This window comes from Anabrus simplex, chromosome 5, assembly GCF_040414725.1.
Source record: "Anabrus simplex isolate iqAnaSimp1 chromosome 5, ASM4041472v1, whole genome shotgun sequence".
Classification (NCBI taxonomy): domain Eukaryota; kingdom Metazoa; phylum Arthropoda; class Insecta; order Orthoptera; family Tettigoniidae; genus Anabrus; species Anabrus simplex.
In genome coordinates, this window is record NC_090269.1 from 417751343 (window position 1) to 417767634 (window position 16292).

The 16292-nt window shown below is 38.5% G+C and overlaps 1 protein-coding gene across 1 annotated transcript in view; it reads right to left on the reverse strand.

Annotated features, from left to right (window-relative positions):
- Positions 1-526: 526 nt before the first annotated feature.
- ND-15 (NADH dehydrogenase (ubiquinone) 15 kDa subunit) overlaps positions 527-16292 on the reverse strand; it is a 51132-nt gene continuing 35366 nt past the window's right edge. The window contains exons 2-3 of the mRNA XM_067148747.2: positions 11393-11616; positions 527-746 (exon numbers count right to left, since the gene is read on the reverse strand). Of these exons, the coding sequence (XP_067004848.1) occupies positions 639-746; positions 11393-11590 (306 nt within the window). The 5' untranslated portion in view covers positions 11591-11616 and the 3' untranslated portion in view covers positions 527-638. The remainder of the gene's footprint in view (positions 747-11392; positions 11617-16292) is intronic.

Here is a 16292-nt window from a genome sequence, read left to right on the forward strand (position 1 = left end):
ATGGTGTTTAAGACATTAACATCATACATGTACTCCACCACCAAGAAGCTTCACACAGATCCAGGTACATGTTACTATATTTAGGTTGAAATTCTTATTCTCCTGGATCACAGTTTTTGGCCGATGACTGCAGGATTTGTCTGTACATGTTACATTTCCCAAAACCTATAGAACACATTCTGATATAGTTTCCAAAGTAAATCAACTCTACAAACTGGCACAAAAACAAATTCCATGTATGCAAAACCACAGGTAAAAGTTGGTATAAATATAAAAGGACACACCTTCTTGGTTGTCCTGCATCAGTATTTCAGAACTATTTCGAGAATGTTATTTTGTTATGATGTACAAACATTTTGACTTTATTGCACATAGCTTCGTGAAGGTTGGATGGAATCTGCCAAGGATACAAGAACAAGGGATTCACTCTTTCTTTGTATGTGTACTTTTGTAATCAAGGATTGATGTATGAAGCAGAGTAAATTTAATGAAGTGCACAATTTATAAAATGCAAGTGATATCCAGATCATTTTCAAATTTGTTATTTAATAATATCTATACCATTGCTGCAGAGGAAACACTACCATTATCTTTCACAAATATGTACATAAAAGGAAAATTATTAAAATATATTCAATCTAATAACTGTCTATCCTTGGTCCTGGAGCGTAATGTTCTTCCTTAGTTCTGTCGCCAAATAAGTACTGACGTTGGCGTTCCAGTCGCATGGCTTCCATACGCTGGTGCTGAAAGCAATACAGGTTAGATTAATGCACTGTTAAAATAAAGTAACAGTATAGTATCTTATTTTAAAATAACCTTGAAATGGCTAAATTGATAAAAAGATGTAAAAAATGTAGAGTTCACAATTAATTGAGATTTATCAAAAAGGCAGAAAAGGCACCCAACACAATATTATTTGTATTAGAGAGGGTTATTCCAAATTTACTACTGTGCTTCCAAGATAAAAATGTTAGGGATGGAAAACAAGTTTAAAATATTAAAGCAAAGTAACAATTGCCCCATTACTTTCAAACTATAAAATCATCTTCTCCAACTTCCTGTCAGGTAGTGTAATGGATCAGTGACCTCCATTTCTGTCTATCCTTCCACCCCTCCTCTCAAAATATTCTTCTCACCACTTTCTGTATCCAGCTTCTTTATAGAATTTATTCACCTTAACAAGCTGATGTGTTTTGTCAAACCAGTTAGGCTGGAGCGTGTGCTGTGTTGTGGTACATGAAGTCACTGATTTGTCTCAGTTAACTGTAGAATCATACTGTGAACATGTAGCTATTTTACCTGCTGAATTTAACACAGTCCTGATAACCAGTATGTTTTTTTTTTTTTTTTTGTTATTATTAACGATAAACATATATAAATCCTCTACACAAGATTGATACAAAGAATGACATCTGGATGTAAAACAGGATCAAATTAATATGATGTGTCCACCCAGTGGCAGCGATAAGGACCCCACAGACCCCCATGGCTTGTGAAGGGGCCCATGACTGTTTCTTAATTCAGTAGCTGAAGAGTGACTTAATATACTGATAAAACTACAGAACCCAACACACTATTATTTGTATTACAGAGGGTTATTCCAAACTTAGGCTGTCATATTGCAGAGCTTCTTTCGTCAATAGGAGTACAGTAGTTATTTCTGAAATAATGTGGGTTCCCAACTTGTTCCAATAATAATCATCCCTTGCTGCCACTCACAACAATCAACAAGGCTTGTGAAGTAATTAGCCAGTTCTGAGAACCCAGTAGTCAGCGACGATGTGATAAAAAAAACATTCTCCTTATCTAACTCGAAATATTGAAGTTTCAAGCCTGTTTGTAACTTTCGGCAGTCAGTGTAGCTAAGTAGGCTTACGATGGATGGTTGAGTTGTAAATTATTTGGTCCTAAGAACGAGATAATTTCTTAATAGTGTGACGGTCAGCGTGTTTTGGTTACTATAATTGGAATATGCATTTCTTGTGCGTTTGTTCGTACCATATAAGAGTATTATTTTAATTCCTTCGGATGCAAAAACTAAATTGTGTACGGTAATTATTATTATTGTTGCACCGTTGTTGTTTATTGTAATAATATACAACCTTGTACTACGAAATAAACTTGTAACTTTCCTTATCAGGAAACGAGGAGCCCATATTCAATTATTGCGGGGGGGTGGGGGTGGGGGGTGGGAGCTTCTTAGTGCCGCTACTGTGTTCACTGTATTAAATTGGAAAAAAGGTCAGGAAGAAGAAAGTATGTGTGTGGTACATGTTGCGTAGCGCTTCTCTGCAGAAGTACAGAGCACACTGTTACTAATTTTACTGTTAATTTAATTAATTACTGTGATGAGACGAGTGCCTTGGTTAACACGGATTCCTCGATAAGCGGGTTTATACTGTACTCTGTTTTTTCCCTACTTATTTCCATCCTTCTCCCTTCCGCCAGCTTTAGTTCTAGTCTAGCCCAGCTGGTTTCACACAAGATAATCTCATACTACATAGTTCTTCAAGACTGATAATGTTGGCCAGTAAGTCCACAGGAAATTCTTCTGTCATACTGTAATTTTCTACATCAGCATTATGTATTTACACCTCCATACTTCTTGTCTGTTAGAGGGCCTTTATATCCATGAACACTAAGTGCAGTTCTGATTGCATCTCATTACAACATGCCATTAACTATCATAGTGCGCATCCATTGTATTCACAGGCAAGAAACATATTTTAATTCTACTTCCACAACCATTTCCTAGATCTTTATGGTTATCATCAACTTGTCACTGCTGTTACCAGCTCCTCATGCATTCTCCAAGTTCCTTCATTACGACAGGTTTGGCTGTCCTCTTTCCTTTCTGCCCAGAACTTTCCCTTCCAGTATACAGCAGATGAAATTATTATGTACCCTATTAATTTGGCCTTTCTTTTTGCTGTTTCACTGATCAGACATCTTTTCTCGCTTATCTCTTCCAACACTATATAATTCCTTTTTCTCTGGTCACTCTCCTGCAGAACCACATTTCTGTTGCTTCACAGGCATTTTAATATGACTAAATTTTTGGATACCTGTGTGTCAAACTTCATGTTCAGTTTTCACTAGATGGCAGAGAAACCAAAAACTCTGTTGGGCGACATATTGAATTAGTATTCATTTGTCGAGGAAACATTCAGCGTATAACTAGAGATCGTTTATGCTGACATCGTAGGAAATCGTAATAGATGTTACCAACACCACATGATAGAATCTACTGTTTTTTCTTTAAATTGTTTTGTATTGTAAGTAAACAAAACCACATGTAGAGCATATGCTGCATACGGACTGAGGAGGATAAAAGAGAAGTTGCATCCATGAATGAGAGAACTAAAGCACTTGTCTCACATGCACACCCACTGTACGGATATGAACCTGCCCATCGACGACTGAGGTCTAGGAGGAGTTTTCTGAATACAACCGAAGATCTAAACGAATCTGCTCAATCTACAAGGTTGAGATTATGGAGAACTAGAAATCCTCAACTTGCTGGTTGGATGCTACCAAGTGAACGTCTCCCTCCAGGACATGAGGAACAGTGGTCTACTTGGAAATCAATGAACAGGCTTCGCACAGGGGTTGGTAGATCAAGAATCAATATGGTAAAGTGAGGCTTTTCTGGCACATCCAGGCTATGTGAATGTGGTGAAGACCAAACCACAGCCCATTTCATGAACGTAAATCCTGGGCATACACTATTTGATATGCTTGTATGTCATTATGCACCATTATGTTATATAAAATGTATGCTTCTGATACAAATAAATAAGTAGGAAATTGTGTATCAAATGGATTTCTTTCAGTTTTGCAAATTATATGACATTGTCTCCTAGGTTTGAGTCCACAATTTAATGAATGAAAGAAGAGATTATGTATACAGTATATTAAGTAATAATAAAGGCTACCAGTGTCAAATATTTATTACAAAGTTACATTTCACAAGCTTTCTCATTTGAACATATCATGTTGGACAGTTTCTTGTTCAACAAAATCTTTTTGTGAAATTCCTTGCAATTCTTGTTATAGTCGTCATTATGCAACTTATGTCTACTCACAAAGCAATCCAATAACAAAATGAACAAGATCCATGCTAGACATGGTAATCTCTAGGGATATGACATGAAGAGCACACTCAGCCTTTGTGACTGGAACCGGTAGTGACGAGTGATTTTGGGTCAGAATCAGTGCTCACAATATTATGTACTCTTTGATCAGAATTGCATACTTCGTAACACTGGTACTATGGTCCAAAATGCATTAAGTCAAAATAGAGAATTTGGTTTCTGAAAAGCAGTACATTCAGCATCCGCGGAGCAAAATGAAAAATAAATACAATTTTCCCGGTAAAACTGTACATTTGGCAACCCTACTTGTGGCCTAGATTACACTCTATTGAAACTTGGCTCCCTACAATATCCATCTTAATGCCCATAATCCTAAAAATTCTTCTATCTTTCAACTTCTTGTTAAGTGTGATTTCTCTCTCATCAGTTTCACTAATACTATGACAATAAAAGCCTTTAAAATCTTAAAACAACAATTGTCACAAAGAATACCTCTCTGGCAAAATACCAACAATGCCAATTGTCACTTAATCAGGAGAGCTAAAACAAGTTGTGACTGCTCACATATATTCCATTTTTATATTTTTATGGTTGGTTTTATATGTTAGCCATACAAAATGATCTGCAGATGCAATATTTGCTACAGGGTTGATTTTATGTACATAGTAAAATCTAGACCCCAACTGCAGATTCGCTAGTTTGACAGTTAGGAGATGATATTTAGCTTCTTTTTAAGTACCAAGACATTAAACAACTTTGGTAGTAATTCACTGTGATATCATTTTCAGACTTAATTAGTTTTAAAGAACATTCATCACACCACTTTCAGTTTAAAATCAAATCTTTGCAGATTGGAAAGAAATAGAGATATGTTTATGGAAGAAGGAAAAATTGAAGGAACATACTAGGAAATTGAATCTAGCAAAGAAGGCAGCTAAGGATAACATGATGGCAAGCATAATTGGCAGTCTTAAAAATTTTAGTGAAAAATGGAAGGGTGTGTGTTTGAGTCATCAGTCCATAGACTGGTTTGATGCAGCCTTCCATGCCACCCTATCCTATGCTAACCTTTTCATTTCTACGTAACTACTGCATCCTACATCTGCTCTAATCTGCTTGTCATATTCATACCTTGGTCTACCCCTACCGTTCTTACCGCCTACACTTCCTTCAAAAACCAACTGAACAAATCCTGGGTGTCTTAAGATATGTCCTATCATTCTGTCTCTTCTTCTCGTCAAATTTAGCCAAATCAATCTTCTCTCGCCAATTTGATTCAGTATCTCTTCATTTGTGATTCGATCTATCCATCTCACCTTCAGCATTCTTCTGTAACATCACATTTCAAAAGCTTCTATTCTCTTTCTTTCTGAGCTAGTTATTGTCCATGTTTCACTTCCATACCATGCCATGCTCCACATGAAAGTCTTCAAAAACATCTTTCTAATACCTCTATCAATGTTTGAAGTAAGCAAATTTCTTTTCTTAAGAAAGCTCTTCCTTGTTTGCGCTAATCTGCATTTTATGTCCTGGTTACTTCTGTCATCGTTAGTTATTTTACTACCCAAGTAACAATATTCATCTACTTCCTTTAAGACTTAATTTCCTAATTTAATATTTCCTGCATCACCTGCCTTCATTCGACTGCAATCCATTACTTTTGTTTTGGACTTATTTATTTTCATCTTGTACTCCTTACCCAAGACTTCGTCCATACCATTCAGCAGCTTTGAGATCTTCTGCAGTCTCAGATAAAATAACAATATCATCAACAAATCTCAAAGTTTTGATTTCCTCTCCTTGGATTGTGATTCCCTTTCCAAATTCCTCTTTGATTTCCTTTACTGCCTGTTCTATGTAAACATGAAAAGGAGGGGGTCAAACTGTAGCCTTGCCTCACTCCTCTCTGGATTGCTGCTTCTTTTTCAAAGCCCTCGATTCGTATCACTGCAGACTGATTTTTATACAGATTGTAGATAATTCTTCGTTCTTGGTATCTGATCCCAATCACCTTCAGAATCTTAAATAGCTTGGTCCGATCAACATTATCAAATGCCTTTTCTAGATCTACGAATGACATGTACGTGGGCTTGTCCTTGATTCGATCCTCTAAGATCAGACGTAAAGTCAGGATTGCTTCACGTGTTCCTACATTTCTTCTGAAGTCAAATTGATCTTCTCCCAACTCAGCTTCAACTTACTTGCTACAATACGTGTTAAAATTTTGCAGGCATAAGATACTAAACAAATGGTGCGATAGTTTTCACACCTGTCAGCACCAGCTTTCTTGGGAATAGGTATAACAACATTCTGCCGAAAATCGGATGGGACTTCTCCTGTCTCATACATCTTACAGACTAAGAGGACGGTTTGAAAAGTTCTCGGAATCACCGCTAGATGTCAGTGCTACAGCAACGAGGTTCCCGCGCAATAATCACACATCCTTTGTGAGTTAACATGTGGCGCGTCAATGCTCTAGCTGCAGGAATGTGGTAGTGAGGACTCTTTGTTGTTGTTCCCGCGTAGTGATTTGTGACAATGGAAAAAACTGAGATTCGAGCAGTGATTAAACAGTTTGTAAAGAAAGGTATGAAAGCAAAGGAAATTCATGCCGACTTTCAGAACACACTGGGGGACTCTGCTCCTTCATTTTCAACTGTTGCCAAGTGGACCAGCGAGTTTAAATTTGGTCGGGAGAGCTTGGATGATGATCCGCGTAGTGGATGGCCAAACAGTGTTACGACCCCAGAATTTATCGCAAAAGTGTATAAAATGGTCATGGAGGATCGTCGACTGAAAGTGCGGGAGATTGCTGAAGCTGTAGGGATGTCTTCTGAACGGGTATATTATATTTTAACCGAAGAATTGACATTGGACAATAAACGCACCAGATTGGAAATGTCTGAACAAAGTCTGGCCCGTTTTCAGTTCAACCAACAAGATTTTTTGCGCCGGTTTGTGAATACAGATGAAACTTGGCTCCACTACTATACCCCAGAGACAAAACAGCAGTCAAAGCAGTGGAAACATGCTGATTCACCACCACCAAAGAAAGCAAAGGCAGTGCGTTCGGCCAGAAAGGCCATGGCCTCAGTTTTCCGGGATGCAAAAGGCATTCTGCTGATAGATTATCTTCCTACTGGCCAAACAATTACGGGGCAATACTATGCAAACCTCCTAGACCAACTACAGGAAAAGATATGCGAAACAAGGCCTGGTTTGGCAAGGAAAAAGGTCATCTTTCATCAGAACAACGCTCCGCCGCACACAAGTGTTATTGCCATGGCAAAACTTCATGAAGTGGGGTACGAATTGTTGCCACATCCATCTTATTCACCTGATTTGGCACCATCAGACTTTCATCTATTCCCCAAGCTGAAAATTTTCCTCGGTGAACGGAGATTTTCTATAAGGGAAGAACTGACAGCCGAATTGGAGAGGTATTTTGCAGGCCTGGAGGAATCTCATTTTCGAGATGGGTTCATTCATTGGAACATCGCTGGACCAAATGCATTAGTCTACAGGGAGACTATGTTGAAAAATAAAAGCAGTTTCACCGAGGTAAGATACCTAATTCTAGTACATTCCGAGAACTTTTCAAAGCACCTACGTAAATGGAATAACCTTGCCATGCTGGTTTCTCCTAAGGCAGACAGTAATTCAGAGGGAACGTCATCAATTCCAGGTGCCTTGTTCCCATTTCATCAGCATCAACACCCTCTTCTTGTTCCAGAACCAAATTATCTACATCTTCACCTTGATACAACTGTTGGATATGTTCTTTTCATCTTTCTACTTTGTCTTCCTTCCTTAGAAGTGGCTTTCCATCTGAGCTCTTAATATTCATACACCTAGATTTCCTTTCTCCAAAGATTTCCTTGATTTTTCTGTATGCAGCATCTACCTTTCCAAGGACCATACAACCTTTGACATCCTTGCACTTCTCCTTCAGTCATTCTTCGTTAGCTACCTTGCACTTTCTATCCACTTCATTTTTTAATCGCCTGTATTCTTTTCTGTCATCTTCATTTCTAGCAGTCTTGTATTTTCGTCGTTCATAATCAGGTCTAGTATCTCCTGAGTTATCCACTGATTCTTAGTTGATCTTTCCTTCCTTCCTAACATTTCTTCAGCAGCCCTGCTGACTTCATTTTTCATGACTATCCACTCTTCCTCTATTGTGTTTCCTTCAGCCTTTTCATTTAGTCCTTTTGCAACATGTTCCTTGAAACAATCCCTCACACTCTTTTCTTTCAACTTGTCTAGATCCCATCTTTTTGCATTCTTTCCTTTTTCAATTTCTTCAGCTTCAGATGGCATTTCATGACCAACAAGTTGTGGTCAGAATCCACGTCTGCTCCTGGGAAAGTTTTGCAATCCAACACCTGGTTTCTTAATCTCTGTCTAATCATAATGAAGTCTATTTGATACCTTGCAGTGTCCCCAGGTCTCGTCCACGTATAAAGCCGTCGTTTGTGGTGTTGGATCCAAGTATTAGCAAGGACTAAATTATGATCAGTGCAGAATTCAACCAGCCTACTTCCTCTTTCATTCCTTTGTCCCAATCCAAATTTTTCAACTGTATTACCTTCTCTTCCTTGGCCTACCACTGCATTCCAATCTCCCATCACAATTAGATTCTCGTCACCTTTTATATATTGTATTAAATCTTCTCTCTTTTCATATGTTCTTTCGATTTCCTCATCATTGGCTGAGCTAGTAGGCATATAGACCTGCACTATTATGGTGGGCAATGGTTTGGTGTCTATCTTGACGACAATAATTCTTTCACTATGCTGGTCATAGTAGCTTACCTGCTGCCCTATTTTCTTATTCATTATTAAACCAACTCCTGCATTTCCTCTGTTTGATTTTGTGTTGATAATTCAGTAGTCGCCTGACCAGAAATCCTGTTCCTCCTGCCAACGTACTTCACTTATACCAACTACATCTAACTTTAGTCCATCCATCTCTCTTTTCAGATTCTCTAATCTACCACAACGATTCAAACTTCTAACATTTCAAGCTCCGACTCGCAGAATGTCATTATCCATCTTCCTGATGATCGCCCCCTCTCGTGTAGTCCCCACCCGGAGATTCGAATGGGGGACTAGTTTACCTCCGGAATATTTTACCCGGGAGGAAGCCATCATCAGTACATCATTCATACAGAGATAGCTGCATGTCCTCGGGAGTTAGTTACGGCTGTAGTTTCCTGTTGCTTTCAGCCGTGTAGCAGTATCAACATGGCAGCCATGTTGAGTATTATTACAAGACCATATCAGTCAATCATCCAGACTACCGCCCTTGCAACTTCCGAAAGGCTGCTACCCCCCCTTTCGATGAACCATTCCTTAGTCTGGTCCCTCAACAGATACCCATCCGATATGGTTGCACTTGCGGCAAGGTCACATGGTTCACAGGGGAGGTATTTTAAGGCAGAAACAGGTTCCAAGAAGGACATTCCAGGAATAATTAATGAACAAGGAGAGTGTGTATGTGAGGATCTTCAAAAGGCAGAAGTAGTCAGTCAGCAGTATGTAAAGATTGTCGGTTACAACGAAAATGTCCAGATAGAGGAAGTGACTAATGCTAAAGAAGTATTAAAATTTACATATGATAACAATGATATCTACAATAAGATACAAAAGTTGAAAACTAGAAAAGCGGCTGGAATTTATAAGATTTCTGGAGATATACTAAAGATAATGGGTTGGGATATAGTACCATATCTGAAGTACTTATTTGATTATTGTTTGATTACAGGAGCAATACCAAATGAATGGAGAGTTGTTATAGTAGCCCCTGTATATAAAGGAAAGGGTGATAGACATAAAGCTGAAAATTTCAGAACTGCATGCATTGCATGTACGCTTTAGGAAGGCATTCTTCCTGATTACATTAGACATGTTTGCGATATTAATAACTGGTTCGACAGAAGACAATTTGGTTTTAGGAAAGGTTATTCCACTGAAGCTCAACTTGTAGGATTCCAGCAAGATATCGGTTTTAGGAAAGGTTATTCTACTGAAACTCAACTTGTAGGATTCCAGCAAGATATAGCATATATTTTGGATTCTGGAGGTCAAATGGACTGTATGGCGATTGGCCTGTCTAAAGCATTTGATAGGGTGGATCATGGGAGACTATTGGAAAAAATGAGTGCAATTGGACTAGACAAAAGAGTGACTGAATGGGTTACTATATTTCTAGAAAATATATCTCAGAGAATTAGAGTAGGTGAAGCTTTATGTGACCCTGTAATATTTAAGAGGGGAATTCCTCAAGGCAGTATTTTTGGAGCTTTATGTTTTCTTATATATATAAATGATTTGAGTAAAGGAGTGGAATCAGAGGTAAGGCTGTTTGCAGATTATGTTATTCTGTACAATGTAATAAATAAGTTGCAAGATTGTGAGCAACTGCAAAATGACCTCGATAATGTTGTAAGATCAGTAGGCAATGGCATGATGATAAAGGGGTTAAAAATCAGGTTGTGAGTTTCACAAATAGGAAAAGTCCTCTGAGTTTTAATTACTGCGTTAATGGGGTGAAAGTTCCTTTTGGGGATCATTGTAAGTATCTGGGTGTTAAATATAAGGAAAGATCTTCATTGGGGTAATCACATAAATGGGATTATAAATAAAGGATACAGATCTCTGCACATGGTTATGAGGGTGTTTAGGGGTTGTAGTAAGGAGAGGGCTTATAAGTCTCTGGTAAGACCCCAACGAGAGTATGGTTCCAGTGTATGGGACACTCACCAGGATTACTTGATTCAAGAACTGGAAAAAATCCAAAGAAAAACAGCTCAGTTTGTTCTGGGTGATTTCCGAAAAAAAGTAGCGTTACAAAAATGTTGCAAAGTTTTGGCTGGGAAGAACTGGGAGAAAGAAGACAAGCTGCTCAACTGAGTGGTATGTTCCGAGCTGTCAGCGGACAAATGGTGTGGAATGACATTAGTAGACGAATAAGTTTGAGTGGCATCTTTAAAAGAAGGAAAGTTCACAATATGAAGATAAAGTTGGAATACAAGAGGACAAATTGGGGCAAATATTCATTTATAGGAAGGGAAGTTAGGGATTGGAATAACTTACCAAGGATGATGTTCAATACATTTCCAATGTCATTGATGGATAGAAAAGGCTAGGAAAACAACAGATAGGGAATCTGCCACCTGGGCGACTGCCCTAAATGGAGATTAGTATTGATTGATTGATTGATTGATTGATTGATTACTTTTTTCTTTCTTTCCATTCTTTAGATAAAGTTTTTAAAAAGTCAGAATAACTTACTTGCTTCCTTTGGAAAGAACACTCCTGGAAGTCCTCAATAAGATCGGCACATTTCTTTTTGCCTCGCTCCATACCATATGCTTCAAGACAGTCCATCATTCGCATTTCAAACCCACCACAGTTGTCAAAATGTTGCCGATTTATTACACACCCAGTAAGGTCTGTCAAGGGTAAACGTAGAAATGGTGTGAAAGCCATGCTGGCAGCAAACGTCCAAAACACAACTGTAAAGAAATCATTATGAGTCTAAGTACAGGAGATCACATAGAATAGGAAGCAATGTTTCAAGTTTCTTTTTTTAAGTGACTGTAGACAGTGTTGCCTCTATGACTACGCACAGTGAAACTTCTCCTAATGGACACTTCTGAATAGTAGACTCTTCTAGAAATGGATATTTTTTAATTCCCTGGGAGAAATGCAAGGGCATATATGGGAAAAATGTTCTTTAATTGCAGACATTCTCATTAATGGACACAGATATTACAAAATAAGTATTATTGGATAAAATTTTCTCTATAACAGACATGGACATGGTTCCACAAGTGGTGAAAATGAAAATGAAAGTACTAGATCTTAACTCGATGGATTCTCTACACAATTTGGAGATGCTTCAGCAGATTATGAGTCCATTGATGACAATGTGTGACTGCTGCATCATACGTGGATGAGGAAGAAACAGTGGAAGCAACAGAGGCTCATTAAGTGATTTCATTTAAAGATACCATGAAAAAGGCAAGAGAAGAGAAAAATTTCTTCATGCATAGCAGATATGCAGATTGTCCTAATATTATTTCATTCCTACTTCTTCTTCTTCTTCTAATTCCTAATCGTTCCGGATGTCGGCAACTACCTTGACTGTGCTGTCTCTGATGTAACCTACTTGGAATACCTCTGGAAAACCATCTTCAGGGCTGCTGACAGGGGGGGTTCGCCCCCACTATCTCCCGAATGCTGGATACTGGTTGCACTTAAGTGACTGCAGCTACTGAACTTTGTGGGCTGGAGGTTTGTCTCCTGTCAATATCTCTCTTTCCGAGTATCTTTCCTAGCAGGATTCCTTGCAGTTGATGATATCTGCTTCTATTTCTCATGATGTGACTGAGGCATTGAGAAAAAAAGATCTCTGCATTTGTGACATGATCTATCCATGACACTCTTAGCATCCTTTTGTAGAACCTCAGCTCAAAGGCCTCTAATTTTTTATTGAGCAACTTTCATCACCATAATAGAGAACAGAAAACACATACCAGTGAAGAAGTCTCACTTTTGTGGCTGATGTTAACGTTAACTCATGACTTTTAAAAAGTTTCCTCAATTTATTCAACACAATCCTGGTTTTCCAACGTGGGACTTCACTACATCCAAATTATCCCAGTGATCGTTAATGATGGTACTGAGATATGTGTATTTCCAGACTCGTTCAACAGGTTTCTGGTCGATTACAAGATGACACATACGGGTAAAGTTTTTGCTTATAACCATAACTTTGGTTTCCTTTATATTAATGTCAAAACATTACTGTGGACAGTCAATGCTACTCTGTTGATCACTTGGTTCACAGAGATCATGAATGACTTAGAAGAATAAAATTTATCGATGCTCCAAATTGAAGGCAGAGAAGAGAAGAGGATTCGAAGGAATAAACACGATACAAACTCATAAAATTTGAATGAAGGAAATACACCATTAGTGACAACGAAAGGGCAGCCAGGTCTGACAGGATCAAGTTTTGGGAGCGGAAGAAGAAGCTGAAGAGCTGACTCTATTTAATACTATTAGACTTTAATGTATATGACTGATTAAAGTGCTCCAATGGAGGCATAAACTATGTAAAAAAAAAAAGTTAAAACCATACTGTGGCTAGTCAATGCTACTTTGTTGATCCGTCCAGACTGAGCGAGCTGGCCATGCGGTTAGGGCTGAGCAGCTGTGAGCTTGCATTAGGGACATAGTGGGTTTAAATCCCACCAATGGCAGTCTGGCTTTCTGTGGTTTTCCACTTTCATGCCAGGCAAATGCTGGGGCTGTACCTTAATCACGGCTTTGGCTCCAGGTGTTTTAGGTAGTGCAACGAATTCAGATTTTTTGCCACTCATAAGGAATAATGCTAGAATCGTCGATATCACTGAACATTATAGTTTGTCACTTCACATTGTCCTTGTTGAAAAGTTTAAAAAAAATTCTGTACTAATGTTGTCTGGCCTGAAGTGTTGCCATCTTTAATTGCCTTTATTTCTGTTTGCACTTCCTCTAACAGAATACTCAGTCCTGTTTCACAGTTTATCTGTAGCGGTTCTGACCGACTGTCAAGAAACCGCACTTCTATGTATCCCTTCCATGAATGCTTGCCCTTTTCTGAGTCACAATGACTTATCTTCTGCTGTCTACCAACTTGTTCACTGTACTTGTTTTGTACTTTACAGGCAGCTCCCTAACTTTATGGTGAATGTTGAAACTGTCATGTTTTAGGTGTAACTGTTCTATTTCAGCACATTTATCCCGCAATTCGTTTTCTTTGACTTCTCTTATTTTATTCCTGATCTCTTTATTAAGGTTTTTATATTCATCAGTGTTACTTTTTGTAATCCTCCTCTCCATCACTTTGAGGTCCGACTCGTAGGCTGAATGGTCAGCATACTGACCTTTGATTCAGAGGGTCCCGGGTTCGATTCCAGGCTGGGTTGGGGATTTTAACAGTCATTGGTTAATTCCAATGATCCGGGGACTGGGTGTTTGTGCTGCCCCAACATCCCTGCAACTCACACCCCACACATAGCACTATCCACCACCACAATAACACGCAGTTACCTACACATGGCATATGCCGCCCACCCTCATCGGGGGGTCTGCCTTACAAGGGCTGCACTCGGCTAGAAATAGCCACATGAAATAAAAATCACTCTGAGGATCTCATCAGTCATTCAGGTCTTCTTTTTGGCAAAATCTGATCTCAGGGGTTCATTTTTTAATCAATTCCACAGTGCATCTTAATTTTTCAATTTTTTCTTCAGTGTACAAACTGTTAGGTATAGTGCTTAGCACATTATTTAGTTGCACTTCAACTTGATCTTTTGTGGATGATTGTTAAAGTTTTTGTAAATCGTACTTCGTAACCACTTTCTTTACAGTTTTCTTCAAACTAATTGTATAAACACCAACTAAAAGATTATGGTCTGAGTAAATATCAGTGCTAGGGGATGTTTCCACTGAAGTACAGCTATTCTTGTATCTTTGGTTTACTGGGATATAGTCAATCTGGTTTCAGATAATGTGTTTAAATGAGTTTCCAGGTGACTTCCAGGTATACAGATGTATGCGTGGGAAGGTAAATGATGTATTCATTAGCACAAAACCATTTTCTCCAACAAATGTACTAAGCTGTTCCTCTTTTTCATTTTTTTCACCAAGACTGTAGGGGGCCTACGTAGTCACCTTCAGAACCTTTACCAACTTTAGCATTGAAATCTCTCATTATAATTCCAAGATCACATTTTGATAAAATATATGAAGAAAATAAACTTTAAAGTGCTTCCACAACACAAAAATTTCATATATTTCTTTAAAAGTAACAAGCAAAATTAATGTAATGTCTTTTCATTTCACACAATATGCTTTACATCACACTGACATAGATAGGTCTTATGGGCGACAATGGGATAGAAAAGGTCTAGCAGTATAAAGGATGGCTGTGGCCTTAATTAAGGTACAGCCCAAGCGTTTGCCTGGTGTGAAAATGGGAAACCACGGAAAACCATCTTCAGGGCTGCCGACATGGGGTTCGAACCCGCTATCTTCCGGATGCAAGCTCACAGCTGCGCATCCCTAACTGCACAGCCAACTTGCCTGGTCTTTTCATTTTGATCTAAAAATTTTTTAACTGAACATTATTTAATGTAGTCTACCCTACACTATTTGTTTTAGTAACAATTTATTGCAGCCAAAATGGCCATAAAATATACATAATTTGAAAAAAACCCTATAAATATTCATTGTCACTTCGTGCAAAAGTTTATCACTGATATTTTCCTATTTGTACAAGTTAAGATATGTACCTTTCGCAGATATTTTCATATAAATACATTCACAGTTGTTATCCGCTTCATGGAAAGAGTGATTTCTGCACATCTTGTGGTGATATTCACGGACCGCCAGAGACGTTCTGAAGTGGTGGAGCTCCTGTCCAGATCTGGTTCACCACTGCCTCTGCTGTGTAAAACTGTTTGCAGATGTCTTCTCTCATCTACTGCCTGTTTCCAATTGGGAATGTAGGGCAGATCAAGCTTCCTTCTGAGATCTTCTATCAAGAAGGTCTCTCAGACAAACATGCACACCATCCTGGAGAGTGTGCGTTTAACACTCCAAGTGTAACCTTCAAGAAGCGAGCCTTGATGTTCTCTAGAGTATGGAAGTCTTCAGTGTGCAGTTTGTACCAGGTCAGTTCCAGTCCATACGTGAGTATAAGCACAATTTTTCTGTTGAAGATTATCGCAATTTTGTGTGGTGACTGTTGCTCTTTGCTTGGTGTGTAACCTGAAAGAATTTGTTGTGGTCTGTAGGGTCAAACCCAGATATCTGACGTGGTTTACTGTTTGTAGAGGTTCTTGTTTCACTAAGTTTTTGTCTTCCTTGTGTATCGTACATCTTACCCCCTTTTCTAAAGATCATGCATCCAGTTTTCTTCTTTTCTGTCAGTAACTTGTTTTGGTCAGTCCACTTTTTCAATGCATTGATTACCTTTTGTAGTTCATCTCTATCCAGGGATCCCTACTAAGTCATCAGCAAATATAATATTCATTTTGATCTCTGGTGATACTTGTCTTATCAATTGTACGGCATTGTTAAATAATACAGGACTGAGGGAGCCTCCCTGCAGGACTTCATTTGTCTGCGTAATGATTTC